This window comes from Cladophialophora bantiana (genome assembly GCF_000835475.1).
Source record: "Cladophialophora bantiana CBS 173.52 unplaced genomic scaffold supercont1.17, whole genome shotgun sequence".
Lineage (NCBI taxonomy): Eukaryota > Fungi > Ascomycota > Eurotiomycetes > Chaetothyriales > Herpotrichiellaceae > Cladophialophora > Cladophialophora bantiana.
In genome coordinates, this window is record NW_015971591.1 from 273,176 (window position 1) to 300,073 (window position 26,898).

Genomic DNA, 26,898 nt, shown 5'->3' on the forward strand with positions numbered 1-26,898 from the left:
ATATCCGCCATTTGCGAGGAATCGTGTGCTGTCGACGGTCGTCATGGTTTGGTTAGCACCTAGCACCGAGAGAATTAGATGCCGTGTCCTCACTTTGCCCCTTTTCCCTTGGGGCACCAGACGTCGTCAGATGCGAGGCGATGCGCCAGGATATGCTCTACGAAGCAAGTGCATATATCTATCTACTCATCTATCTTAGATATCAATCAACAAGTCCCCCCTCCTCCTCACCACGCGCACGGAGAAGGCCGTCCCGGCCGTCTGAGGGTTATTTTGCTAAATGCGGACAAAGTCGAGGGGCAAAATCGATCAAGTCAACGGCCGCAAATAAATCCCCCCCTTGTTTTTTTATCAATTGATGCTTTTTACATGGTAAATGGGGTCGAGTGGACTCTTCCTCGCCTTCCTCTTCCGGGTCTTTTGCATATAGTAATACACCGCACATACACCAACTAGTGACGAATCGACCAACAAAGCCAACCAATTAACTAATTGGCCAACTTGTCCGTTCTCCCTTGGTGAGTGCTTTGTAGTTATCTCAGCCCAGAATCGACCACACCGACCGTGTCGGGCGCATCTGTGGGCTCCCCGGTCCTCCGGACTTCTGCTTGGCCACGTCCACAGGCACCGCAGGAGAGATGGGCGAGACCGGCGACAGCGAGGTCCTGGACGGTCGTCCTGCCGCGGTGGCGGCGTTGGTGGTCGCCGTGATCAAGCTGTGCAGGAAGAGGCTCTCGCCGCTGCTTCGAGAACTCGACGTGCGGGTCGCAGACGGTGAGGACCGCGGTGTCGTCGAGATCGAGGTCGTCGTTATCGAGGGAGTCAAGAGCGAGCTGGAACTGGTGAGAGAACCTGAGGAGGAGGACTGGCGCTTATGCTCCCCGCCGTGACTCGCGCCGCCGTGCCTGTTGTCTCGGTTGGCCTCGATCGGCACTAAGCCACCCAGTCCTCTGGGCTGTTGCATTGTGTATGGGCTGTGTTCGATCTCTGTCTCGGTGTCGCGCTGCCGCGCAAGGTAGATGGCGGGCACTTTGGGCACGGGCGGGGGTGGATCGTTCGCGTAGCGCTCTGGGCCTTTCAAACCGTCCGTGGTTCGCTGTAGCTGTCGTCTCCCGGTCTGCAGAGGTGGGGGAATCAAACTCGGAACTCCAAGACGGTCCATGGATGGTGCTACCGAGTGTCCTGTTGGCCGCAGTCCTCCCGACATCATCATCTCAGTCGGATTGGATGTCGCCGCAAATCTCAATGGAGCAGCGTGGGCGTAGGTTTGACTGGGAAATCCTTGGCTTCCACCAGCTGGGGGTGAGTGGCGCGCAGTGACATCGTGATGAATTCTTGAGGTCGCGACGTCCTCAGCACCACCGGTCATCCACGCGAAGGCACGGTTGGACATGGGTTGGACGACAGCGCCGGGTTGTGAACTCTTCACGTCCGACTCTGCCACGATGTGTGATTCATTCAAACTGTTTAATAACTGCTGGGACGTTGCAGCAAGCTCGACCAAGGAGCGCGCCGGAGACGCACTGTGTGCCGGTGATGGAGATAGGACCTCTCTCCATGGCTCCTGCACCGGTTCCTGAAGAACTGCGCCGCTGAGGTGAGGTGCGGATTCAGTGCCATGTGCTTCACACCGCATACTTGTCAAGAAGGGACCGATTGTCGTGGCCGTCTCTTCGGTCAACCCCACCGGCTCTTGATCGGCTTCTAGAGCCGCAAGCATAAGTCGCCGGTTCGCGTCGACCATGTTTTGCCGTTTCTCTGCGAGGAAGTCGAACCACGCGCGGTCTGCTACAACGTTCGCCAACAGAATCTCAAAATCCACTCGGTATCTGTGCTCGAGCCTGGCCAACTTGCTCTCGTTGCTCAATTTGAGGCCCTGCAGTTCCATTGTGGCGTTCGCCTGCAGAGATTCTGATTCAGATCGATGCTTTGAAAGCATTTTGCGTTGTTTCTCGTCGCGCTGTCTCTGGAATCGTTCTTGAAGGCGGCGCTCTCGGGATTGCTTGTCCTGCTTGCCCCGGAGGTGTAGTTGAATTTCTAGGAACAGGTCATCTTCCAGGTCCTGCTGCTCAGTGTTAAAGGCTTCCAGTTCCTTATTGTGCCTCTCCTTGATGGTGGAAGTTCTCTTTCCGAGGTTGGATTCCATTTTGGCGAAGTTTTCTCCATTCTCTTGTTGCTGTCGTTTCGTTGCCTCATCGCGCTCCTGCGCATGCTGTTGCTCAGCTTGCAAATGTCTGTCATCCAAGCGCTTTCTCTGTGATTGCAGCAGATCATCCCAGGCAGACTGGATTGCGTCACACGTTTCCTCGACGGAGAGTTGGAGAATTCGTCGTAGTTCTTGGGTCATTCGTTCTTCTTCCAATCGCCTAGCTTCCTCCTCACGCAGGCGCAGCTCTTCGAGTCTTGCAAGTTCAGCCTCTTCTCTGCGCTGGTCTGCTTCACGTCTTTGCTCTTCTCTTCGACGTTCCTCGGCCTCACGCCGCTCCATTTCCTCGACCTGAGCAATTACTCGATCAATTTCTGCAACTTCGGCATTCACTGCAATCGCTCTGTCTCCTCTACGGCGTCTCAATTCTGCCTGACGGTTGGCTTCATCCGTTTCGGTGCAAGAACAGCTCCGCCACTTTGCCCCGCATGAGTAGCAGAACTGCGCACCACATTTACAGGTCATATGACGGCACCCTTGTGTTCGCTGATACTTGTTAGCCGGTCTCTGTGACTGAGGAAAGGCAATGTTACCTCGACCATGGTGCGGCATTTGAAGCAACGTCGCCAGCCCTCCAGTTCAGCCAGCATAATTGTAGCTTCAAGGCCGTAGTCTTGAGGGCAATCTGCGGAATCTCGGTGGGCTAGGCCGCGACATACACTGCAAATCTTGGTTGCACAATGGGGGCATTTCAGGTTCAATATGCGGATGCGCTGTAGCTTCGAGGGTGGTATCCATTTCAAGCATTTTGTGTTTGGGCAGTACCATCTTTCTTGAGGCGCAATTGCATACTCAGCAGCCTTCTCTTTATATATCTCCCTCTGTTTGGAGTCGAGTGATAATAAAACTGTCTGTAATGGTATTTCTGTCAAGCAGCACTTGGGCGGGAAGCTAGATTCGGTTTGGAGAGCAGTTGTGATCAGGGTCGTCAAACATGGCTTGCAGTATGAGTGATTGCAAGGAAGTTTGCTTGTGGCATTCTCGGGGATGTCTTCAAAGCAACTTGTACATTCAACCTGAGGAGCTTTCTTTGACGGAGCCTTCTTTGCATCAATATGAGGCTGGGATGATTCCTTCTCCGACTTGTTCTTGAAGGCTGTGATAAGGCTGATCGTAGACCCAAGAACGCTACCACCAATGTACCGTGGTCTTAATCGACTTTTTTCGAGACGGCGCTCGGATTGAGTGCTCCGCGATTCGGATGTGTCATCATTGTCAAACTTTTCGGAGGCAACCGAGCGACAAGCCGACTCTGCATTTGTCTGATGAAATTTGCTATCCTCATGTGCTTGTCGCGAGTCTTGAACTGAAGGTCCCCCCGGGGGTTGAATGCTAGGCCGAGCGTTGCTTTGTGACGGAGGCGAATGGACAGATAGTGACCAGACGAGGATTTGTTTGAGCTTTTCTGGCAAGTCCGAGTCGTCTTCAACGCTTTGCAGTTCAGATGGTATGTTCTGTCTTGTCCAGGCACTACTAGGCTGCGGATTAGATTTGACATCCTTGAAGGCCTCCCAAATGTCTTTTCGGGTGTACTCCTTCTTGCCGGAGGCTTCGGCGGTCTTCTGTAACATTGGAACGTATAGATAGATGATAAAGCAGGTCAACAAGAAAATCGAACAAGTTAAGAACACTGAAGGCATTGAATACTGTCAGTTGGGAACTGCATAGCCCATCCTAGGCTGCGACATGGAAAATGAGTGGGAGGCTTGCTAGTTCGGGGCCAGTGCCATACGAGGTTTGGGAGACAAACGCACAACGGGGCATCGATGGTCAAACGGCGGCTTAAAAACACACGAGTCAGTACCCAAGGCGAATCTTTCTCACGATTGACACGGCTTGAGATGAGTCGCAAGTGTGCCTGGTGACCGGAGAACGGCATTCGGTGGAGGCATTGGTGGCATTCTCGTGAAAGGCGTACTGCCTAACCATGTCGTAGCGAGAAACTATACAAAGCCCGCGGGCGAAGTGTAACGCAGTACAAGTGGAGCTGCGCCGTTCTCATATGTTGTCATGTGCATTGCTGGGAACAAACTTGCCAATGGTCATGAGAAGCGTTATGCCTTCCCACGCCTTGAAAGGCTGTGCACCCAGTCCCAAACTTCAAGGTGAATTGGTATAACGGCATCATTTTAGAAGGGTATCGCTGCTGCATCTGTTTCAGTATTACGAGATGATTGGCCTCACATTTGGACGGCGAGCTTTGGGCTGAGCAACACGGCGAGGCGGCAGGCGTGTTTGGGGAATGACAGTAGATTGGGTAGAATGAAGCTTTCAATCTCAGGTTCTAGAAGGCGGATTTTGGCCCCGCCAAGCCAGGGCTGTGCCAGTCTCGGTGCCAGTGTCGGCCAGTCTGCCTGCAAGGCTGACTCAACCAAGTTTGTTTTGCGGAACAACTATTGTCCGATCCAGTGTTTTCAGCCTTGATGGCCATACCTACGGTACTTCCTAGCCACACTTCGTAAATAGGGTAATAGGCGAGGATTGGGACGACGTGCCGTGATGTAAGTGGTACTGTCACCAGCCTCGCGGCGTGCAACTACACCAGGACCCTGCACATGTGGCGTTCTGTCCCATCAGACACCCGTGCGGATACAAGCAACCATGAACAGCGGACCTGAAGAAAGTCGATTCAACTTTGAAAGGAATTCATTGAGCCCATATGATCCGTCCTGAACCATGCCGTAGAAATTTAACAACTGGGCAGGCCAGGTCGGCAACCAGTCAGTCTGATCGCTGATTTATCAGCTCCCCGGACACCGGCATTGGTCTGGTTGTAAGACTACCTCTCAGTGAGGAGACCGCGATCTTCGCGAGAAAAGTGCGGCTTGTGAGTCTGCTAGTGCGTTCCCAACGCTGTCACCAAACTTTTAATCCTCTTCCTCCTCCTCACCCTCCACAGCAGTCTGCGCAATACGGTCCAGATCTCGTGCACCGGCCTGAGTTATTCTTCGTCCGCCCTTTCCGCTTCCGCCCTCTTCTTCATCGTCAACCTTCTCCAAGATGCCTAGTTCCTCAAGAGCCTGCATGACTTTGCGATCAACTGCGCCGGATGCGTTGACGTGGTGTGAGGGTCTGGAACCGCGATTCTTGGTGCTGCCGTGGACTTTTCGGAGACGGCCAACACCAACAGACTTTCGTAGGTAGACATGTCGGGCAACTGAGGCAGCTCTCACGTAGAACCAGTCGGCGGATTGAGGAGGGAGTTCGTTTGAGTGTGAGGTCTTGACCGTATCAACCCAACCTGCAATACGTACAATATCAGTATCATTATCACGGAGTACTCCTAGAGCAAAATGCCGCTTTTCCCACGCTACCAATTCAGGACTGGTAAAAAGCAAGAGCCGACTCGTACCTGGCACTCGGAGTTTTCCTTGTCGCTTCAGAAATGCCGCATATGCCTCGATGAATTTTTGTGCCTGCATGATCCGCACCGTCAGTTTATGCTTTCGGTCCTGAACTCCATGTCCAGAAGCCCCAACTCCATATGTGAGATGCCTCCTCTTTTCCGCAACGGCCTATTGGACTTCCTTCCCCGCGAGGATTTCAGATCGCACTCACATCGACATCTCGAACGGTAACGCCGCCCATGATTGCAGATACCAAGACAATTCCGTCTCAGCAATCACGATCGTGGGTTTGGGGATTGATGTGTATTGGCGGAGAGATTGTCGTTCGGTAACGTCGTCAAATTCTCGTAGTTCATAACCTGCATTTGGCCGTGGAAAAGTTGTGGGCGAAAAACTTGCCAAGAGTTACACCCTTGTCTTGGCATGTTTATCAAGCTGCACCAGCCGAGCAAGCTCATCCAACACAATCATCCAACAAACTATGGGGTACACCTTACTCCGTACAGCTATTATGTGATAGGCAGTCTTGCTTCGTGTTTGATCACCACGGACATTCTTTCCAAGCCAGTTCGGGATTCTGCATATCAGCACGATGTAGCATAATTAAGTCCAAACAGCCCCAGCCCTATACACAAGTTCCAAAGTTATTGAGAGGCAATGTCCAAGCGGCGTTGCAAGCAAATATTTTTTTACCAAGCACCACACACCTCTCAGTCGCTGCAATCAATTTTATCACGAGATTTAATAGATTTGCATAGTGAGGAGGACTCTTTTCCAGTATTACTATTTGGCCTTTACAAAGTCAAAGCTATCGCGGCACAAGCAATAGCCCCAACGTGAAGCAAAGCTCTCCTGGGAGGTGTATTGTCAATAAAGGCAGCATTTCACCCGTCTCTTCTACTCAGATAAAATTGAGCTGCGCCCACCACTGAATAAGATCGTGAGTCTCATAACTCTCAACTATGCCCCTCGGAGCTTCTGCTTCAAAGCCCTCCTCTTCATCTCTTGTTGCCGCATTTGCTCGTCGATGCAACTCGTCATTTGTCTGCTTCATCACTCCAAATGTGAAGGGTATAACAGCTATCGAGAGCCCAGTTTCAGCCAAGAGCAGTCTTTGCTGGAGTTGGGCTTCTGCTGGCAGGTGCTTGACTGTGTACAGCCAACATCCACTAGCCAGCAGAGCGAAGAATGGGCCTGCCTTCTTTCCTATATTGTAAGCGTATTGCCATTGCCGGGCGAGATGTGGAAATTTGTCGCTGGTCTCTGGGAAGAGACGGATGTTGGTGAAGACGTTATTCCTAGCGCAGTGCCCAGATTAACTGTGTTCGGTTTCAACGACATGCCGGGAATGGCTCTTGTTTAGTTTGAGTCAAGGCTGCCACCCGCGCTGCTGTTTGGAGTTGTTGGTTGCGCGGCGCTCCTCTATTAATCGCCAGTTCTTTCTCGGTATAAGTCTTCGTCTGAGAGATCCAAGTTTATATGTGTCTCGAGCCCTTCGCTGAATTCTTGCAGTTAGAAGCCCTGTAGCCTGTGACCTGAGAGGGTGTGTAGGACCATCAGTTTAAACGACTTTTATGAGGGAACTAGTCGCCCACACGAGGTCACGGTAAAGCGATGAACTGTCAGGATGTACGACGTATAGAGTGGTGGGCCACGCCACCGTTCGCCAGTGCTTGAGTTGAAGATCACAAGGAGATACGAGATGTCACCGTGCAAGAAGGAAGAGTTTCATCACATCGAATAACGTGCCAAGAGCGATATTTCGAGGCCCGCTATGTATGTACTGGGTAAGTACCCACAAATTTGCCTGGGCTGACTATCTATTTTTAGTGCGAAAGCTGGCAGGAGAGAGGCTGTTTCACGATTAATGTACCCATACATGCAGATGTCTACGCATAACATCCATGTAGTATACACAGGACGTATCGCGCTAGAAGGCTTTCAAACAACCGCTTTCAGCCTTGCGCCCTTCGCACGTGTGTCTCTGAGGCACCCACCATTTAGTGTGGTCTGCCACAATTGGGGCTGTGAAAGCGATGACTCCAACGACTCGTCCTACACAACTACGAATAACTCTGTATTACTCACGAGCTATGCTACTTTTCAGGCAGGCGAGCCGGATGTCTTCCGTGGTTATCATTCCGCGGTATTTCTACCGTAGAATAATTCCTACCGTATATCTACCCCCCCGAAACTCTGTGGGAGAGACATAGGTAGGTATTCTCCGCACTGCACATAGATGACGACTTTCAACGGCCGAGGTCTTCTCCAATGAGCCCCCTGTTATATACTTCACCCCCTGGACGGTCTCTGTTAGGATCGAGCTTATAACATTCTTGAGTAAGCTGTTTATCTGACTAAAGAATCGCATAACACCTTTGCCTGCTTTTCACCGAGGGCTTGACAACGGAAGGTGGGCAGTGGTCTCGAGCCTCAAATCCAATATGGGCGATCCCAGCGACTTGGCTTCCCCGGTCATGTCTACGGACCTTGACTACGACGTTCTTATCATCGGAGCGGGCCTTTCAGGCCTCTATAGCCTTATATGCATGAGAAGACTGGGCCTTCGTACCCGAGTCATTGAAAGAGGTTCCGACGTTGGTGGTGTGTGGTACTGGAATCGTTACCCTGGCGCACGCTTTGATTCCGAGAGCTATACATATGCATTTACCTTCTCCAAGGAACTTCTCGACGAGTGGAACTGGAAGGAACATTTCTCTGCCCAACCAGACACCTTGAGGTACATCAATTACATTACCGACAAATTTGATCTTCGACCACATGTCGAATTTCATGCAGAAGTCAAGTCTGCCCGGTACAGGGAAGATTCCCATTCGTGGTTACTAACCAACCAGCATGGACACACATACACATCACGATTCCTCATCAACGCCCTGGGTCCGTTGACTACGCTAACATTACCTAACATTCCTGGTGTCCACGACTACAAAGGCCTCGCATACCACACGTCGCGCTGGCCCCATGAACCGATAAGCTTTGAGAACAAGAGAGTTGGCGTGATCGGTACAGGCGCTACGGGAATACAGACCATTCAAGAGGTGGGGAAGACGGCCAAGTCTCTACATGTGTTCCAGCGAACCGCAAACTGGACTGCTCCTATGAGAAACAATGACATCACCCCGGAAGAGATGAAAACCCTTCGTGCGAACTATCCTGAAATTTATAACAAATGTAAAAATAGTCCCATGGGCTTTATGTTTCAGCCTGATCCACGGAATACATTTGATGTCCCCCAGGAGGAGCGGCAGGCATTCTGGGAAGAGCTCTACAAGACAAGAGGGTTGGCAAAGTGGGTGGGCAACTTCAAAGACCTTTACATGAACCAGGAGGCAAATGACGAGTTTAGCAAGTGGATGGCCAACAAAGTCAGGCAAAGAGTCCATGATCCTGTGATAGCGGAGAAACTGATCCCTAAGGACCATGGATTCGGCCTTCGACGAGTGCCCCTCGAGAACAGGTATTACGAGCTCTTTAATCGGGAGAATATTCAATTGGTAGATCTTCGCGAAACGCCGATTACGAAGATCACGGAACACGGAATCAAAACCACTTCAGAGGAGATTGAGCTCGACATGATCATCTACGCCACCGGGTTTGATGCGCTCACGGGTTCTTATGAGGAGATTGACTACCACGGCGAGAACGGGGTGACTCTGAAAGAGAAATGGGCGAAGGGGCCCCAGACCTACCTGGGGCTGACAGTGCGAGGATTTCCCAACATGTTCAACATCATGGGACCTCACCAAGCCCTTGGGAATATTCCGCACTCTATCGAGTACGCAGTGCAATGGGTCTCTCGGTTCATGCAATATATGCTAGACAACAAGATCACCTATATCAACGCGGACAAGGAAGGTGAAGAAGAGTGGACGGAGCATGTTTTCGGGTTAACCGAGGGCCTGTTGTCTGTCAAGATTGATTCGTGGATGACTGGAGTCAACTCGAATAGAGCCGGGAAGCAGCAAAGGAGAATCATACGGTACTATGGCAGCAATTTGGAGTTTCGGCGACGTTGTGAAGAAGCTGCAGCAAACGGGTACAAGCACTTTATCCAGGCTTAGTATCTCCCAGTCGTTGCACTATCGCGAGAGCGAATTCAGACCATTGATCTAGATCCCTTACATTCGATCTAATCCTTCTTCAATACTTCAACGTCATCTGACCCGCCTTTTGAATAAGATGGTTACCCCGAAGCTGGCTGTTTTCAGCTGGTTAGGGATGAGTATATTGAAGGTTTGATGGAGGTCGCTGGTGACGGATGCCAAGGAGATGGAGCATTTCGTCTTCGTGTGAGTATTTAGGATAATTTCAAGGTAAGCTTTGGGAGGTGGGAAAGCTTGACACCATAAGGTTGGTGAGTTTCTATAAAGGGAAGATGAGGACAAGGTTTTTGGGAGGCTCGCGAGCACCTGACTTGTTCGGCTAGTGAGGCATATCTTGGGCATACGCACCGAGTACCAAGTGCACGATAGCAACGAATGCGATTGGCTTATTCGCTCGCGAGCTAGCCTTTTCTGTTCGATCCTGCGAATGCGCGCATTTGATTCACAGCCGCAATGATGCACCAAGCCCGAGAAGACACATTCTGCCCTCGGATTTGGCAAACCACACCTACCGTTCCTCTCGCGGCTTTAGAACGTTGTTGTACAGCCTCATGTCCAGGTTGGGGGTATAAAGCAATGCTGCTTCAAGCCTTCAACGCCTTTGGCGCCTTCAGCATCAACCCACCAGGCCACGAGAGACGTCAACTGTCACAAGGATACCTTTCTTCTTTATGGCCATTTGATCAGCACTCGCTCAACCATTGCATAAAGGATACCGCCGGCTCGACTCGTTCTTTAGAACCACATATTGCAAAATGGGCCTCTCAGCGTTCGAGATTTTGGATATCATCGAGATCCTCTTCTTTGTCCCTGCTCTGATAGCATCGGGTTATCTTGTGCATAAGCACGGCTATCGCAAGCGGCTGGGATGGAGATTTCTCCTCATGATATGTCTATTTCGGCTTATCGGTGCTGTTACCTCTCTTGTCGCCGTCAAGCATCCATCAAGTGGCTTGACCATCACTTACGACGTCATGAACAGCTTCGGCTTGTCCGCAGTCCTTTCCACCGCACTAGCTCTCTTGGATCGCGTCGAGGACGGTATGGAACCACACGGTCTACCTCACCAGGTCTTCCAGCTCCTCCACCTCCCGAGTCTTGTTGGTATCATCCTCAGTATAATCAGCAGCACGAGTCGTTTCGGCGACAACACCACTGATGCCTCGACCGGCTTCAGCGAACTCAAGGCGGCTGTCTGCCTATTCTTGGTCGTGTTCGTTGCCGATATCCTCATCACTGGACATTGTTTCCTGAAGATCAGTCACATCTTGCCAGGCGAACGTCGTCTCCTGTTTGCCGTCGCCTTGTCGCTGCCCTTTATGGCGGTCCGCATGATCTTCTCCCTTCTGTGCGTCTTTGCCAACGACCCAAAATGGTTCAGCACTTGGAGCCTCGATTGGGCTGCCGTTCTTGTCAATGGCATAATGGGCGTTCTCATGGAGGCCATCATTGTCACCATATTCATCTTGGCTGGGTTGACCACGGCGCCCGCAGCCCTGCCACTGGCCCACGAAGGCAAAGTAACTTACGATTGGGGTGCACGGAGTGTCTGAAAAGGGATGATTCAATAAGCATTCTGAGCAGCAGCAACCATTTGAAGACGAAAAGCGTTCTTTCGAGGGGCCTGGTTGTATTTAGCGCGCATGGTAAGGTGTCCAGGAACATTAGGGCAGATTAACAGATTTATCCGCTTGTAAATAGCAACTCCTTGGGCATTTCATTTGCCTTGGAGAATATCGACAGAATACCTTCACTCGACCTCTGCTTTTATCAAGGCACAAGAACAACTTGAGGATAGCGTGTGGACGCGAGAAGGTGAAGGAGCGCGAGCGAGCTGGCGCCTTGAAGTGGGCGTTGGGACCAAGTTGTAACTTGTCGCCGATTGGCCAATCTTGCAACTGCGCCGAGTGCCGCAGAGTAACAGATTTCCATCACGTCTGAGGACAAGTTGTCTGCTGTCTGCTCAGCAAGCACCACCTCGCCAGACTCCTCGCAACTAGAAAAGCTTCTTGTTTTCCCCTCTGACCAAGTTGTGTGTACATTTCACTCATTTTTAGATCGGTATGGATGCCATCCTGCACCGATTAAGACAATAAAGAGCCTCGCACATTGTCGGCAAATCTCCCTCTCAGTGCCCTCCCTCCGCAGTCCTCGTCCCCTCCACTCCACAGTCGGACCTTCGCTCCTTTGTCGCTGTCTTCAAGTCTGGACCAAGAACTGTGCACGAGACTCGGGGCCTGTGATTCGACATGTCGCAACAATATTCCCAGCAATATCCGCAGCAAGGCGTACCGGTGCAGGAGAGTTACGGTCAGCAGCCACCGCAACCTCTTGCGGGCCAAAATTATGAAAGCTACGAAACCAACGCTCCGCCGGGAGTGCAACCAGGACCTGCTCCAGGTCCGGCTCACGGTGGTCGGAAGAAGCGTGCTTATGCAGGACAAGCCTATGAGTTTGGTGCTGGGGCGAATGCTGCGCTGGGAGGACAACAACAAGCTGGCGGCGCATACTCTGGATATTCCGTCCAACAAGATGCAGCAGGCTATCCGCAGGGAGGTTATCAGCAGAACCCTGCGGCCGTGCAACAGAATGCAACACCTCTATACCCCGGTCAGGAGCCAGCTGCTGCGCTAGGGGGTTATCAACCTCCCACTCCACCGTACCCTGCCCCTGGTGGTGTTGCTGGAATGACACAACAGTTTGGTGAGATGGACATCTCGCAAAAGCCGCCTGTGGCCGCGGCGCCCCAACAGGCGCAACGTGCTCCGGTCTTGAACCAACTGTACCCAACGGACCTCTCAAATCAGCCATTCAATGTCGCAGAGCTGGACTTTCCACCCCCGCCAGTGATTCTCCCTCCCAATGTACGAATGTGCCCTCCCCCATCTCTATGTTAGAAGCTAAATATCTTGATAGACAAGTGTTACGCCCTCACCTTTCGCTAATTGCCCACCAAAATACGTCCGATCGACGTTGAACGCTGTTCCCACTACTCACTCTCTTCTCAAAAAGTCAAAACTTCCATTCGCCCTCGTCATCCAACCGTACACTTCTCTACACGACGTTGAAGACCCTGTGCCTGTAGTGCCGGATCAAGTGATATCCCGTTGCAGAAGATGTCGGTCATACATCAATCCCTTTGTCACCTTCCTGGACCACGGGCATCGATGGAGATGTAACATGTGCAACCTGACCAACGATGTGCCACAAGCCTTTGACTGGGATGCAGCTGCCCAGAAAAGTCTCGACAGATGGCAGAGACCAGATCTGAATCACGCGGTTGTAGAGTTCATCGCGCCACAGGAGTATATGGTCCGGCCTCCACAACCGCTCGTTTATCTGTTCTTGCTCGACGTAAGTTATGCAGCGGTGTCGAGTGGGCTCCTTGCGACGACGGCAAGATGTATCCGAGAGAGCTTGGATCGGATACCAAATGCAGATCGACGTACGCGGCTGGGCTTCATTGCGGTTGATTCCAGTCTACACTTCTTCAATATCCCCCATGATGGGACTGAGAACGCCCAAACAAGCATGCTAGTGGTTAGCGACCTTGAAGAGGCGTTCTTACCCACGCCTGCTGATTTACTCGTGACATTGACTGAATGCCGAGAAAACATTGAAAATTTCTTGGATAAGCTTCAAGAGATGTTCCAGAATACCCAGAACGGCGCATCTGCCATGGGATCTGCCCTTCGCGCAGGGCATAAGCTTATTGGACCAGTTGGGGGGAAAATGACGGTCGTCACTGCTTCGATTCCTAATATCGGCCATGGCAAACTGGAAATGCGTGAGGACAAGAAATTGCTCGGCACATCGAAGGAAAGCAGCCTCTTACAGACTGGGAACAGCTTCTACAAGAGCTTTGCCGTTGAATGTTCGAAGCAGCAAATCTCGGTGGACATGTTCCTCTTCTCCTCACAGTATCAGGACGTGGCTTCTCTGAGCAATTTGCCCAGATACACTGGTGGACAGACTTACTTCTATCCTGGTTGGAACGCCGCGAGAGAAGAAGACGCCATGAAGTTTGCCAAAGAGTTCTCTGACTACTTGTCGGCCGAGATTGGTTTGGAGGCCGTTCTCCGTGTTCGAGCTACGACCGGGTTGCGAATGAGCACCTTCTATGGCAATTTCTTCAACCGCAGCTCAGATCTCTGTGCGTTCCCGGCATTCCCGCGTGATCAGAGCTACGTTGTGGAGGTGGCGATTGATGAGACTATCACGAAGCCTGTCGTGTGTATGCAGACTGCTGTTCTTCACACTACATGCAACGGCGAACGGCGGATTCGGGTCATGACCCTCGCGCTGGCCACGACCCAGCAATTAGCCGATGTCTACGCGTCGGCCGACCAGCAAGCTATCACAGAGTATTTCAGCCACAAAGCCGTCGAGCGCGTCCTTAACAGTGGGCTTGATAGTGCCCGAGACATGATTCAAAATAAATTGGTTGAGCTTCTGGCCACGTACAAGAAAGAGCTTGCAGGAGGTAGTATGGGTGGAGGGGGGCTTCAATTCCCTGCTAACCTTCGAGGCCTGCCCGTGCTTTTCCTTGCCTTGATCAAGAACCTAGGTCTCAGGAGATCGTCACAAATACCCAGCGACATGCGGTCAGCCGCTCTGTGCTTGCTATCGACCCTGCCGCTCCCGTTGCTGATTCAGTACATCTATCCCAAAATGTTTTCCCTTCACGACATGCCAGATGACGCAGGGACAGTCGATGAGAAGACTGGCGAGATCATTCTCCCGCCGCCGATCAATCTATCATCGGAAAGGATCGTGCCGTATGGACTGTATCTGATTGATGACGGTCAGACCCAGTTCCTTTGGGTCGGACGTGATGCTGTTCCGCAGCTGATAATCGACGTCTTCGGTCTGTCTGACAAGAGTCAACTCAAAGTGGGCAAACAACGATTACCTGAGCTGGACAATGATTTCAGCGAGCGTGTGAGGGCAGTCATCTCCAAGAGCCGCGACCACACGTCCAGAGGGGTGGGCAGTATCGTGGTGCCACATCTCTATGTGGTGAAAGAGGATGGCGAACCTGGATTGAGGCTTTGGGCGCAAACGATGCTCGTGGAGGACCGAGCAGATCAAGGAGTGAGCTTACAGCAATGGATGGGCATGATGCGCGAAAAGGTACGGTCTTGATTGAACGTTCAGCTATGCTGGGTGCGGATTGCTAACTCCTTTTTAATGCAGGTCATGCAATAAATACCACGCTTGGATGCTAGCTGGGTCTTTGGGTGACCACAGTAACAGGAGGTTCAGCGCCCATGAGATCAAGGAGAAGAGGGATGCTATCTGTGCATGGAAGGGATGCAAGGGCAGGTCGAATGACGCACTCAATACTTCGTCCTTGTGGCAAAGCATGTACACGGTAGACTTGGGCTAGATAGGAAGGCTCGTTCCGCTGTGACCTATGGGGTAGTCAGCGATCAGGGTGACGACGAGGCTTCAGACATGGGCTATTTCTGGCTTCTGGAGCAGCTCATGCCTGGGGCAACAGGGATAGGATGAAACGCTGATCCGACATGCTCAAACCAGGCATATGGGTGGATTAGAGGCGTGCAAAGCCTGTCACAGGATGGGCGACCCCGTCTGAGGCCACGGATGGAAGGGGTTAAGCTGGCCGCCGGGGGCTAGTGAGGCCGCCATTGGGGCTCTCGAGGCCGCTATATTCTGCCTAGCCCGGCCAGGTCCAAGCCTAGCCCAGCCTAGTGAGCCAATGCGGGCGCCTATTCATCGAGACATCCTTCAATTCGGCCGCGGCGTGGATGGGGATTCGGTCCTTGAGTGTGAATGCCAGGTGCTTCACTCTCCCACTGTGTGTGATACGTGATACGCACCTTCACCTTCTGATCACCTTGCGCCGCCATCTCGTTGCAGACTTTTTGTCTCGTTCTTCTTTGATTCCTCGTTTCGTCAATTCTCTCATTGTTGAGACTGTTTTCTTGTCCTGTCCGACTGCACGGTGGTCACCTGCAACCGCCTCATCTGCACGACCCCGCCATTGTACCCTCTTCGCACCCTCCAAAAACCCACGAGGTCTTTACCGCCCTGAAGACTGAAGATAAAGCTTGAACCTCGCAGCGCAACAAGCTCAGCCAGGAAACCAATTTGGTACGTTGTCTCCGTCTTGTTTGTTGTCGCATACCAAAAGGAATGTGGAATTTGACACCCTACAGTGTTCCAGTGCCCTCCTCCACTCTCTACTTGCCCAGCTGCGTAGTCAAACTACACTGCTGAGGTTTTGGTCCTTGCCAACGACGACCGGTACCATCTCGAGCACTATCAACTACGTCGCCTCAAGTACGGGACTCGCATCCCGACGCCCCATCTTCCACTCTGAAACAGCGCAGACTGGCGGAAGCAACTTCGACCAGGGTCCAAGCGCAAGCGAATTTTCCCTCGCTCTCATTTCCGATCTTAAAGGCCGCAACCTCACCCTCACCCTCATTACCTTGAGCTAAATCAGCAAGGCGAGAGCTGCTCGTGGTCGAAGCACAGTGATTGTATTAGTTTGGATATTGCATAGGATTTGAAAGGCAGGGACACGTGCCCGATTGCTCACCAGTAGATCCAAGAGGATCACACACTGCGACTTGCTAGCAACATGGGACAACCACAGCAACAAACCGCGCCGTCGGGAGGCTCCAGAAAAATTTCATTCAATGTGTCTGATCAGTACGACATTCAGGATGTCATTGGGGAGGGTGCTTATGGCGTCGTCTGGTGAGTTTCTCATGCTCAATGTAGGGAGCGCCGACTGATTTTTCAAAGCTCTGCCCTGCACAAGCCATCTGGTCAGAAAGTGGCAATCAAGAAGATCACGCCTTTTGATCACTCCATGTTCTGCCTGCGCACGTTACGAGAAATGAAGCTGCTACGATATTTCAATCACGAGAACATCATCTCCATTCTTGACATCCAGAAACCGCGAAATTACGAGTCTTTCTCTGAGGTCTATCTCATTCAGGTTCGTTTGGGACCGAAAAAGAGCAGAAGACAAAGTATTGACACTTCTTTTCCAGGAACTCATGGAAACGGACATGCACCGCGTGATTAGAACCCAAGATCTCTCCGACGATCACTGCCAGTATTTCATCTATCAGACTCTCCGCGCTCTCAAGGCTATGCACTCTGCAAATGTTCTACATCGAGACCTGAAGCCATCAAATCTGTTACTCAATGCCAACTGCGATCTCAAAGTCTGCGACTTCGGCCTGGCTAGATCTGCAGCTTCGACTGACGACAACTCTGGGTTTATGACCGAATATGTTGCAACAAGATGGTACCGTGCTCCTGAAATCATGCTCACCTTCAAGGAATACACGAAGGCCATTGATGTATGGAGCGTTGGGTGTATCCTTGCAGAGATGTTGAGTGGCAAGCCCCTGTTCCCTGGCAAAGACTGTGTGTATCGCGACCCTCGTGAGTGTGGACTGAGCTGACAATCTTCTAGATCACCATCAGCTCACCCTCATCTTGGATGTCCTTGGCACCCCGACAATGGAGGATTACTATGGCATCAAATCCCGGCGTGCTCGCGAATACATTCGTTCTTTGCCCTTCAAGAAGAAGATTCCCTTAAAAGCGCTCTTCCCCAAGACTTCTGATCTGGCACTGGACTTGCTGGAGAAGTTGCTAGCGTTCAATCCGGTCAAGCGCATTACTGTCGAAGACGCCCTCAAGCATCCGTACCTCGAACCATATCACGACCCTGATGATGAGCCAACCGCCGAACCTATTCCAGAGGAGTTCTTCGATTTTGATAGAAATAAGGACCAGCTCAGTAAGGAGGAATTGAAGGCGTTGATTTGGAATGAGATCATGCGATGAGCACGACGAGTTCGGAATCTGGGCCTCCTAAGCGCTGGTAAGTACGGAGGGCGCCGCGGCGCAGAATCAAACTTTTCGGGCTATGCGAAACAATGTGTAGAAAAGGGCTGGCCACCAGTCGATGAAGACGGATATCAAACAGAGCCGAGGCTGATGAGAGTGTCTGGGCTTAATGTGATTTTAGGCCCTGGATTCTCTGAGACGACGGAACGATGCGAGAAAGTAACAGCGATTCCCAAGATTGTGCTTGGATGGAAAGGGGAAATGGGAGATGATTTGCCCCAGCAGTCATTCATGTCCATCACAGTTGCAAGAAAGAAATGCATGAATTGATGAGAACAGATAGAGAGCAGATCAGTGAAGAATCCGACCTCGACAGCCCCTCACGCCGGTTTTTTCATAGCTACCTCGTGTTTTCTCTCTTCATCTTTTTTCACGGGCTAGGTATCGCGGGCCTCGACCGCTGGGAGACCGCTCTACCGGTTACAGTCGTGACAATCGCCCATGGAAATTTCCCGCCGCTTTTAAAGGCGGTTGGCGGTCTTCGCGGGCTTCCTCAAGTTCCCTCAGCACCAATGACGCTAACCTATTCCAGACTGACTTTACTCCCTACTCCCCTTTAGAGCGGCTCGTGCCCCACCTTGCCCATCTCGAACACTGGAAGGGGGTTTAATCATCTGGCATCTGAGTGCCGGGTATGTACACTTGAGCACTTTTATCCTGAGGGGATACGCGGGGTGAGTGCTCCACTGCTCGCCAATGGTGACGGTGCTTCTTGACCTTCTGGTTTCTTTCCTAATCCTGTCACCCTGTACTCGGGTACGATGTACTTGATTCCTGGCTAGATCGTCTACTAAATTGAATACTGACCACCGCTAAGGCACCGCGAAGGGAACGCGTGCAGGACTGAAGGCTACCTAGTTAGTCAAGATTGACATCAATCCCTCTTTCCTTCTGTCCAAGTGTTATATTTCGAAGTGAGCATGGACCACGGAGTTCGGTGCCAAGGTCAGATATTCAACGCTCGGCCTCAGTGTTTGGTGTCAATCCACTTCACCCGGGTTATGTGGTAAAGCATGATTTGCCAGGGAAATCAAAGCGTGTGAGTAACAATGCCTTCTTCCTTTTCCTGCCATAAAGTGTACTAGTAGTCTCGATATCGGCAGAACTCACATCATCACAAACGGCTAATCAAACTACGAGCTGACAGTTTCTAAGCGTCGAGAGACAACCAAGCCTATATAATCGGAGGGTGAAGTATTTTCCCCTATCATTGGGTAAAATGTGCCACGGGAGCATCCGGGCGCACGAGTTAAAGTGAAGTCATGATACTTTAAGCTCCCTGCCAATGTCTGCTCTACTGGCTTAAACGCCAATTTCTTCACTCTTCCCTGTCAAAGACGCACGTCTCCACTTAATTTCCTGCGCAGTCTGGGATATCAGTCGCTTTCCCCGAGCGTTCTCGGCCTTTGGGGGGGCTAGTCATGATCAAGATATCGACAGCAGAGATACAGAAATATAGTTCTCGCTCTGGGAATACGGACTGCCGCTACACGTCTCCAGTAAGAGCAACTCTTACTCTAGGGAAAGAGAAAAGAGCTTTGACTGGGCGTAATGCCGCTCGCCCCCCTTGTATTTGTGGAAGCTAGCGGAGACCCATCCTTACTTGCCTTTTCGAATCCGGCGCGAGACCTCTAGACGCCTTCATAATTTGTTTTCATTTTACGGTCAGTACAGTCATTTTGTAAATTTACTCAATACCATACCCCCACGTTACCATTGCCGCCAGACCTCTTCATTCGAAGCCTACCTATGTTACATTGTCATCGGTTCGGGTTTATGGCCTGCTCGCCCGAGAAACGTTCGGCCGACTGAGCTTGGCACTTTCGCCTCGGTTGGCTTTCGGGGTGCCGCATTTCGTTAGAGTCAGCGCCAGAGACTTGGCGTCTGAGAACGAAGTAGCTAGAGTGGACCTTAAGTGGGCATCTGACATGGTCTACATGGTCTGTAACAAAATGGAAAATATTCTGTCAAAGAGCCTAATAATGGAGAGCCAGGGAAGCGGGCGATGCCTACCACCTTTTCCGTTCGGAATCCCTCCGAATCGGCGCGAATGGGGATGCTTGTAAGTACAGATTGCACTGAACCCTTCCCTATTTATCATCTTTGCGCTCTCCCGTAGTCACTTACAGTATATCCTATTTGATTAATCTGGGAGCAACCGTGGTGATGGGGTGGTTACCTGAACTGCTGCAGCCTGGTTTACAACGGCCGCGATGGTTAGGTACCTTCAATGCCGTATTGGGCTGGCAGATCAGTGCCACCTACGGCAGTGTTGTCAGCCACAATGTCTTCTGGCTTACAGTCATTCTGGGGTTCGTCTTGTTAAGCCCCGTGGAGACGAAAGGCCACTGTCCCTTCATGGATAGCAAAGCTATTCTATCATCCCCATGAACAACGGTGATGAGAAACCAAATGGTTGCCGCGACCGGGCACTCCTGGGCAGAGCTGTCTCCAGCTCCTTAGTGGAGGTTGACCGAGATGTTTAGTCTATCCGGTCCACGGCTATCTTGAATCTGCGGAACGGATCGATCAGGACGGCACAGAATATGTTGTTGTTGTTGGTTGGGAAGGGGAGGCGAGGGGTGAGATTGGTCGCGGCGGCTTCTGCTCTGCGCGGGGCCTACGAGCTTCCAGACGTGTGAAGAATGCTTGTGAACGTGACGAAGTCGGGGGGAATATGTTACGGTTCCCACGGACTGGCTTTAGTTGGAGCCTAATCAGTGGTCAGTAGGAAGAGCATTCCACTGGTGGGTTGAACGCTACGCCTGCGTCTGTGCGGCATTCAGAGACCCTATCGTAGTGCATCTGACGCCAACTCAAACGAGTGAGCACAGGGAAGCATCTAACTTGACGTCTCGTTTGACATTTGGCGTTGGCAGGGCATTGGCTTCGACACAAGCTCGCCGGCCAAGACCAGACACGCGGCTTGCAAGCCACCACAACCACGACTACTACCACCACGGCGGGAATGCGTCACGCGACCACCCAATGGCAATGCGGGTTTGATGTTTGTCGTTGCATCATGACGAGCCCACCTTCTAAACCGCCTTCAAGTCCTCTGCCCCCAATGACCCAACCGGGCATGATGTGCACCATCAATCTGCTTCCAGATGAGCGTCAATGGCTATCATCAAGGGGCATGAACAATTTCCGGACGAGTGACGTTGGCCTGGCTCGCCTGTTGGACCAGCCCCGACAATATGGTCTGTCCCTCTCGCCCTCGCTCTCCTTCTACTCGTCTTAAATATTCTGAACTTACGGTGGACCGTCCCTCCCTGAGAAGTGGCAAGAGCTCTCTCCCTCCCTCTCTCTCCCTCTCACACACACACGCACACAGACCAAATTTCGAAATCTACCCGCCAAGAACCCTCCACACAACGCTTCGACGGCATTGCGAATCAAGTGAACGAGCCTCCTAGAATCATAACGGCAGACTTGTCAGGCAGATAGTGTGTGCTGGTTTGGCCTTCAATCTGCCATTGCTTCTCTTTCAACAATGACAGCATCCTTCGCTATTCGACTCATTTTTTCTTATCTCTTTGACTGGGCCATCGTTGTGTAAGTCCCCTTTCTTCCTCCCTCGCTAAACCTACGGAAGCTCTAGTTGTCTAATCCCAATGGCCATCGCAACAGTGCCTTTGCAGCTGCCGGAGGCGTCCTGAATTATATAAGCGGCTACCATAGACCATTTTCGCTTACTGACGCTGCCATTGCCTACCCCAACAAGCCGGATATTGTGTCGATACCTGTCGCCCTGGTCGTCGCCTTACTTGCACCCGCGTGCATCATTGCTGCCTTGAATTTTGGTGGACTAGCTTTCAACCGCAACCCCGACCGCACAAGAAAAGATGCATGGCGCAGGGTAATCTGGGAAGTCCATGTCGGCTGGCTGGGCCTCTGCACTGCCCTCGCCGCTACGCTTTTCGTGACTGCGGGATTGAAGGACATGGTTGGAAAGCCTCGACCGAATCTCCTCGCACGGTGTGCTCCTGACTTATCAAACATATCTCAGTATATTGTCGGCGGATTTGGAAACTCGCTCAACTCGGAAGCCGAGTCACTCGTCAGCTCGGCCATTTGCCAGCAATCTGACAAACGGCTCCTTGACGATAGCTTCGCCGCTTTCCCTTCTGGACATTCCTCCTTTTCCTCGGCCGGTATGGTCTACCTCAGCCTGTGGCTTTATGCCCGCTTATCGTTAGGAATCCCTTACCTTGATGTCACTTCGAAGAGAACACCACGAGAAACTAGCAGCTGGAACGCACTGGCTTCGGCGAAGGACAAACAAGCAGCACCCCCTCTGTGGCTGACTGGAGCAGCACTTGCACCTATCATCGTGGCACTGTTTATCTGTTCCAGCAGATACGCCGATTTCCACCATGCGGGATTCGACATCATTAGTGGAGCCGTCATAGGGACAGTTATTGGATGGGCAAGCTTTCGGTTATACCACCTGCCCGCCCGGCAAGGATACGGTCCACTCGCCTGGCGTCCTAGGGAGAAGCTCAAGGGTCTTGGTGTTGCAGAAATTGACCGCCCCGGGGACGAAGAGCACGGTGTAAATACCGACTTCGAATTACGGTATCTAGGAACAGAGGTTCCCGAGCGAGTATACACTGGTGGTTCAGGGGAACCTATTCTGGCACCTCGCAACACCCAACCATCCAAACCAAACTAAGGCCGGCAAGATTCCTCGGGCTTTTTGTTGCAGTTTCTCGTCACCATAAGGCCCCTCTACCAGTGGTTTCTTTTGCTGCATCAGAGATTGGTCGAATCGATGTTTTAGTATACGAATGAAGGGAGTATATGTACTCTGACACACGAAAATTCTTTCTAGCCGGCATCCTTACCGAACTAGGAGCCCAGCATAATGAAAGGTGGTAATCGTTATACCAGAAGTAGGCCTTATACGAAACAAGACTCCGATCAGAACCCGAGAACGTGAACTGGGAACATGAGGCCAAAAGTACGTAACAAGTTGATATGGCCTTCTGGAAATTTGGGAGCAAATCAACATATCGGGCTAGCTTGGGAGACTGCTCAGGTATGCAGCTACGCTCACTCTTACCGTGAAGTGAGAGAATGGTCTCAGAGCCAGCTCATGCCAGCGACCCCGTCTGAAGGAAAGATTTCTGGCTCTAGTCCTATTCTGGTCTCATACGGCCCCAGTCTCTGAAAACCTTGCGTCCAAAGACCCAACCTGGCCTGAACTAAGCCCTGGAAGCAACAATAACACCTTTTTGGTGATTCCAGAGGTTCCCCAATCGCCCAGAAAGGATCGTTAGTTGCAGATCGACAGGACACTCATCGCCCAAAGTGTTTGGAATTAGTTTCAGGTACAGATAAGACAGCGAAGCTATGTGCTGAAGCTTGCCGCGTAAGCATTTCTTGGTTGGCATGCCGTCTACTATCGAGCCAAGAATATTGCCTTGGAGTGACCAAGGCTGGCGTCTCTACGGTCTGATATTTCTATCCGTTCTCGGCCATCCGTCCGGTTTGGACAAACATGATACACACTAGTCAGTCAGTCGCGTTTGACAGGCGTCGTTCCTACATACCATTCCGACCTCGATTGCGTGGCATGCTTGCGTGAAAGCTCACGGAGAGGCACGATATCCAATGCTTTGGAGTCCGCCGAACTGGACAACACATCTATGTTACATGCAGATATTTTTGATCTTCATTGGCTTCAGTGCTGGGATTTCACATGCTTCAATGCGTCTCCAACGTTCGTCTCCTCTGCCGGCGTGCCTTGTTGCACCGTGACTTTTTCGTAGAAGAGCCAAGGACCGGAAGTTGATCCTGTATAAATTACGCAGATCTCTTCAGTTACTATGTTTTCTCCAAAGTTCGACCCTCCTTCTCTTCCTTCGACTTGTGTTGATCATGACTATGGAACTTACTCAGCAGTACGGCTCAAAATACCAAGATCCTGAGGGAAAAGAGGCCTCGAAACGGGAGCCGGTGGAACCTCAACCCCATGGTCGAGCACGTTCGCACCATCCACTGAAAGGGGAGCGGCAGAGTCTAGGATTGAAGGCTAACACGGAAGAATATCAGAGTCAATCCTCCGAGCCTACAGGGTCGAGCAAGTCGTTTTCGGAACCGTCCATCACGAAGCCCTTGCCGGCTGCACCATACCACGTTCTAGAGAAAAGACAGAAGAGAGTCATTGTCTACCTCATATCTATGGCCGCTTTTTTCTCCCCTTTGTCGTCCAATATCTACCTCCCAGCAGTCGATCAGATTGCAAAGGTATGTTGTGCTGTTCAAAACAATCTACCAGAGCCATTCTAATCGGAGAGTTAGGATCTTCATGTCACTATTGGCGCTGTCCTCTTAAGCATTACTGTATACATGGTTGTACAGGGGGTGGCACCTTCCTTTTGGGGCGCGCTTGCGGATTCAAGAGGCCGGAGACAGACTCTGATATACACATTAACATCATATTTGATTGCGAATCTTGGGCTTGGGTTGGCACCCAACTTCTCCGCTCTTATGGTATTCCGTGGCTTGCAGGCATTCGGGAGCTCTGCCACAATTGCAATAGGTCAGGTCAATCGCTCTAAGCGCCCGCAGCGACTAATAGCCATGCGTCACAGGCTCTGGTATCATCAGTGATCTTGCAGAACCTGCTGAACGTGGTGGCTTCGTTGGGGTCTTTAGTGGAAGTTTGTGATTCTTTTTCCTTTATTCCCCTAGCCGTTACACTGATGAAACTACCTATAGTGCGTATGCTCGGTCAATCCGTCGGCCCTGTGGTTGGAGGTACACTCACCCAATATCTGGGCTTCCGTGCCATATTCTACTTTCTCCTTATCCTCGGAGTGGTTGTTGTTACGATCATCATCTTGATTCTCCCGGAGACGCTACGGTCTATTGCCGGAGATGGAAGCGTCAGACTAAGAGGTTTTCTGTATCGACCAGTGCTTCCTGTTCTTGTGGATGAACCAACAGGCCAGACGGAAGGAGATCTCGGCGTGCGAGCAGCCTTTTCCTGGGCCGCTGTATTTCAACCTCTGAAGAGCTTGTTGGCTAAGGACGTCTTCGTCACACTCTTTTTTGGGAGCATCATCTACGCAGTCTGGAGCATGATGACTGCCAGTACCGCCAAACTTTTCAAAGAACATTACAGCCTAAGTAACGTTCAGCTGGGTTTGGCCTTTGTACCCAGTGGTTCGTTACAAGACACCAGCAGACACAACGCAAGGACACAAGCTGATCGGAGGCAGGACTTGGCTGCGTCGTGGGCAGCATTGCAACAGGAGTTCTCCTAGACCACGACTACAAGAAGACAGAAAAGGAGTACCGCAAACAGCGCAAGCTGCCTCCTTCTACTAAGATCAACCCAAGAGACTTTTCCGACTTTCCAATCGAGCGTGCCCGGCTCCGAAATCTTTGGTGGGTAGTCATGCTATTTATTGGGACGCTCGCCGCGTTCGGGTTCAGTCTTGGTACGGACATTGATCTGCCATTTCTGCTACAGTTCATTAGTGGGTCGACTTCCTGCCTTGATCGTTTCCGACGTCCGTCACTAACGAAGTGAACAAAAAAGTCTCCGCCACGGCGACATCTGTTTTTAATATCAATTCAGCCCTTGTGATTGATCTCTTTCCCGGCAAATCGGCCAGTGCCACAGCCATGAATAATCTGATGCGGTGTTCTGTTGGTGCGGTGGGCGTCGGAGTGACTGAGCCACTATTGTCTTTAGTTGGGCCCAAGATTTCCTTTGCGATATTGGCAGGAATCACGGCCATGTTTTCATCGCTGGCCTGGGCACAGTCGAAGTATGGCATGCGGTGGAGGATGGAGAGAGAAAAGAAGAGGGGCCATCAACAATCAGCTGTTTGAACAGAGACAATGGGCGCAGACGGTATCGAGACACTTGTGGCGCAGGACATATTTTGACTCTAGATTGTCCTGTGTCAATGCCCCCAAGCCACCATTGGGCTAATCTCCTCCCCCGTGGTTTAGTTTAGACTTTGTATAGATCTTTCTAAAGGGTTCAGATCTTAACCTTGGTTTGACTCTCGCAAAGCGTGCTTTGATCAACCACAGCACGTTTTGGGAAAAGCCCAGCACCAAGTACGTGCCCATCCATCTAAGTTATAACCTAACCGTCATCCGTCAGCTTATACTAATGAGAGGACCTCATTTCCGCCGCTATTTGTCATATTGAAGGATGTGAGGATTCTGCTTCTCCCGTCCAGCTTCGGAAGTTTGATTCTCTGCTTCATTCCACGGGTCCGCTAAGCCTACACCAGCGACGGCGATATGACGAAAACGCCTCCAGCTTCAAAAGCCGTATGAATGAAGCCTGGTGCGAGTGGGACCACGACCGGCCCTGCGACTTGGTTATGCATTTTGAAGTCAAAATGACCGAAAACAGGACAGAACCGGCCGAAAGTTAGCCGGGGTCCGATTCGTGCACGCCCTGGCAGATTTCACAGCCTCCACAGTCAATTTTGGGACGGGCGGAAATGTAATTGTGTTCGTCGGGAATCTGTTCGACGAAGCCATATATTGACACGCAAGAGCTTCTAATATAGACGGCAACCTCGTCAATGATTTCTATTTCGTTTCGGACACAGATAACCATGTTCCATGGCACTGTCTTGGCAAACCTGGTCCAGCCAGTTGACACGGCAGTCCTCTTGATTCAGCCAGAAAGCAACGGGGGCAAATTTGTTTGGTTCACAGCCGTTGCATCGGTCTGAATCGGGGCAGTTGGCATAGACGGTATGTTGGTAGCCAATATCTCGAAACCTGAGGGAAAAACTGTCAGCCAGGAATCTCCGTAAGGCGAAAGGGAGCAATTAATCATGGGGCGATAGTAACATACCAGTGGATTCTAGAGATGTTTTCGAATAACCCTACACCTATGCTGTGCACCGGCGCGTCTCCCCAGCGCTCGTAGAAGAACCCGTTAGAGCGGTCCAGATGTTGAAAGTAAGAATCATACGCATCACCTCTCCAGAAGTTGAGGTCGGCGATCTCAAAATTACTCCAAAAGTGGCATGTGCTGAAGCCGTTTGCCCGAAGGTTGACATCAGGCCTGTGCGTGTTGTCTGTCAGCCATTTCCAGGCGTTGTTCTGGCCGAGGTGATGGGGATTCTCCGTAATGAAGGCGAGTGTTTCCGGCCATAGCGAGGGGAGTGTAAGAGGGTCGTCATAGATATTAATGGTGAATCCGTATACTTTGTCATTGTCTGATAAATACTGGAAGACGTCGTACTCAATGGGGCAAAAGAGCCTATGAAAATAGTTGGATCAGTCAATCCGGGACGAGTGATACCACTCCGAGTTTTTTTTGGGGGGGGGG

General features: G+C 51.4%; 9 protein-coding genes across 9 annotated transcripts in view; 6 read left to right on the plus strand and 3 right to left on the minus strand.

Moving 5' to 3' along the window:
- Window positions 1-538: 538 nt before the first annotated feature.
- Window positions 539-3,777, minus strand: Z519_10053 (uncharacterized protein; the record flags this gene model as incomplete). The annotated part of the gene is made up of 2 exons (XM_016767772.1): window positions 539-2,692; window positions 2,740-3,777. The coding sequence occupies 2 exons, from the start codon at window positions 3,775-3,777 to the stop codon at window positions 539-541; spliced, it is 3,192 nt and encodes a 1,063-aa protein (XP_016615870.1).
- Window positions 3,778-5,073: 1,296 nt separating this feature from the next.
- Window positions 5,074-5,628, minus strand: Z519_10054 (40S ribosomal protein S19; the record flags this gene model as incomplete). The annotated part of the gene is made up of 2 exons (XM_016767773.1): window positions 5,074-5,447; window positions 5,559-5,628. 2 exons carry the CDS (start codon window positions 5,626-5,628, stop codon window positions 5,074-5,076), a joined length of 444 nt encoding a protein of 147 aa, XP_016615871.1.
- Window positions 5,629-7,997: 2,369 nt separating this feature from the next.
- On the plus strand, window positions 7,998-9,635 carry Z519_10055 (uncharacterized protein; the record flags this gene model as incomplete). Its single annotated transcript, XM_016767774.1, has 1 exon — window positions 7,998-9,635. The coding sequence occupies one exon, from the start codon at window positions 7,998-8,000 to the stop codon at window positions 9,633-9,635; it is 1,638 nt and encodes a 545-aa protein (XP_016615872.1).
- A 797-nt stretch (window positions 9,636-10,432) lies between these two features.
- Z519_10056 (uncharacterized protein) lies at window positions 10,433-11,230 on the plus strand (the record flags this gene model as incomplete). The annotated part of the gene is made up of 1 exon (XM_016767775.1): window positions 10,433-11,230. The coding sequence occupies one exon, from the start codon at window positions 10,433-10,435 to the stop codon at window positions 11,228-11,230; it is 798 nt and encodes a 265-aa protein (XP_016615873.1).
- A 696-nt stretch (window positions 11,231-11,926) lies between these two features.
- On the plus strand, window positions 11,927-14,822 carry Z519_10057 (protein transporter sec24; the record flags this gene model as incomplete). The annotated part of the gene is made up of 2 exons (XM_016767776.1): window positions 11,927-12,541; window positions 12,594-14,822. The coding sequence occupies 2 exons, from the start codon at window positions 11,927-11,929 to the stop codon at window positions 14,820-14,822; spliced, it is 2,844 nt and encodes a 947-aa protein (XP_016615874.1).
- A 1,465-nt stretch (window positions 14,823-16,287) lies between these two features.
- On the plus strand, window positions 16,288-17,513 carry Z519_10058 (mitogen-activated protein kinase; the record flags this gene model as incomplete). Its single annotated transcript, XM_016767777.1, has 4 exons — window positions 16,288-16,406; window positions 16,455-16,650; window positions 16,706-17,087; window positions 17,137-17,513. The coding sequence occupies 4 exons, from the start codon at window positions 16,288-16,290 to the stop codon at window positions 17,511-17,513; spliced, it is 1,074 nt and encodes a 357-aa protein (XP_016615875.1).
- Window positions 17,514-21,072: 3,559 nt separating this feature from the next.
- Z519_10059 (uncharacterized protein) lies at window positions 21,073-22,254 on the plus strand (the record flags this gene model as incomplete). The annotated part of the gene is made up of 2 exons (XM_016767778.1): window positions 21,073-21,134; window positions 21,210-22,254. 2 exons carry the CDS (start codon window positions 21,073-21,075, stop codon window positions 22,252-22,254), a joined length of 1,107 nt encoding a protein of 368 aa, XP_016615876.1.
- Window positions 22,255-23,462: 1,208 nt separating this feature from the next.
- On the plus strand, window positions 23,463-25,427 carry Z519_10060 (uncharacterized protein; the record flags this gene model as incomplete). The annotated part of the gene is made up of 6 exons (XM_016767779.1): window positions 23,463-23,831; window positions 23,886-24,126; window positions 24,179-24,247; window positions 24,306-24,752; window positions 24,809-25,069; window positions 25,132-25,427. 6 exons carry the CDS (start codon window positions 23,463-23,465, stop codon window positions 25,425-25,427), a joined length of 1,683 nt encoding a protein of 560 aa, XP_016615877.1.
- Window positions 25,428-26,137: 710 nt separating this feature from the next.
- Z519_10061 (uncharacterized protein) overlaps window positions 26,138-26,898 on the minus strand; it is a gene marked incomplete at both ends in the record, with an annotated part of 1,435 nt that continues 674 nt past the window's right edge. Inside the window, 2 exons of the mRNA XM_016767780.1 lie at window positions 26,138-26,342; window positions 26,419-26,829. Coding sequence (XP_016615878.1) covers window positions 26,138-26,342; window positions 26,419-26,829 — 616 coding nt within the window. The remainder of the gene's footprint in view (window positions 26,343-26,418; window positions 26,830-26,898) is intronic.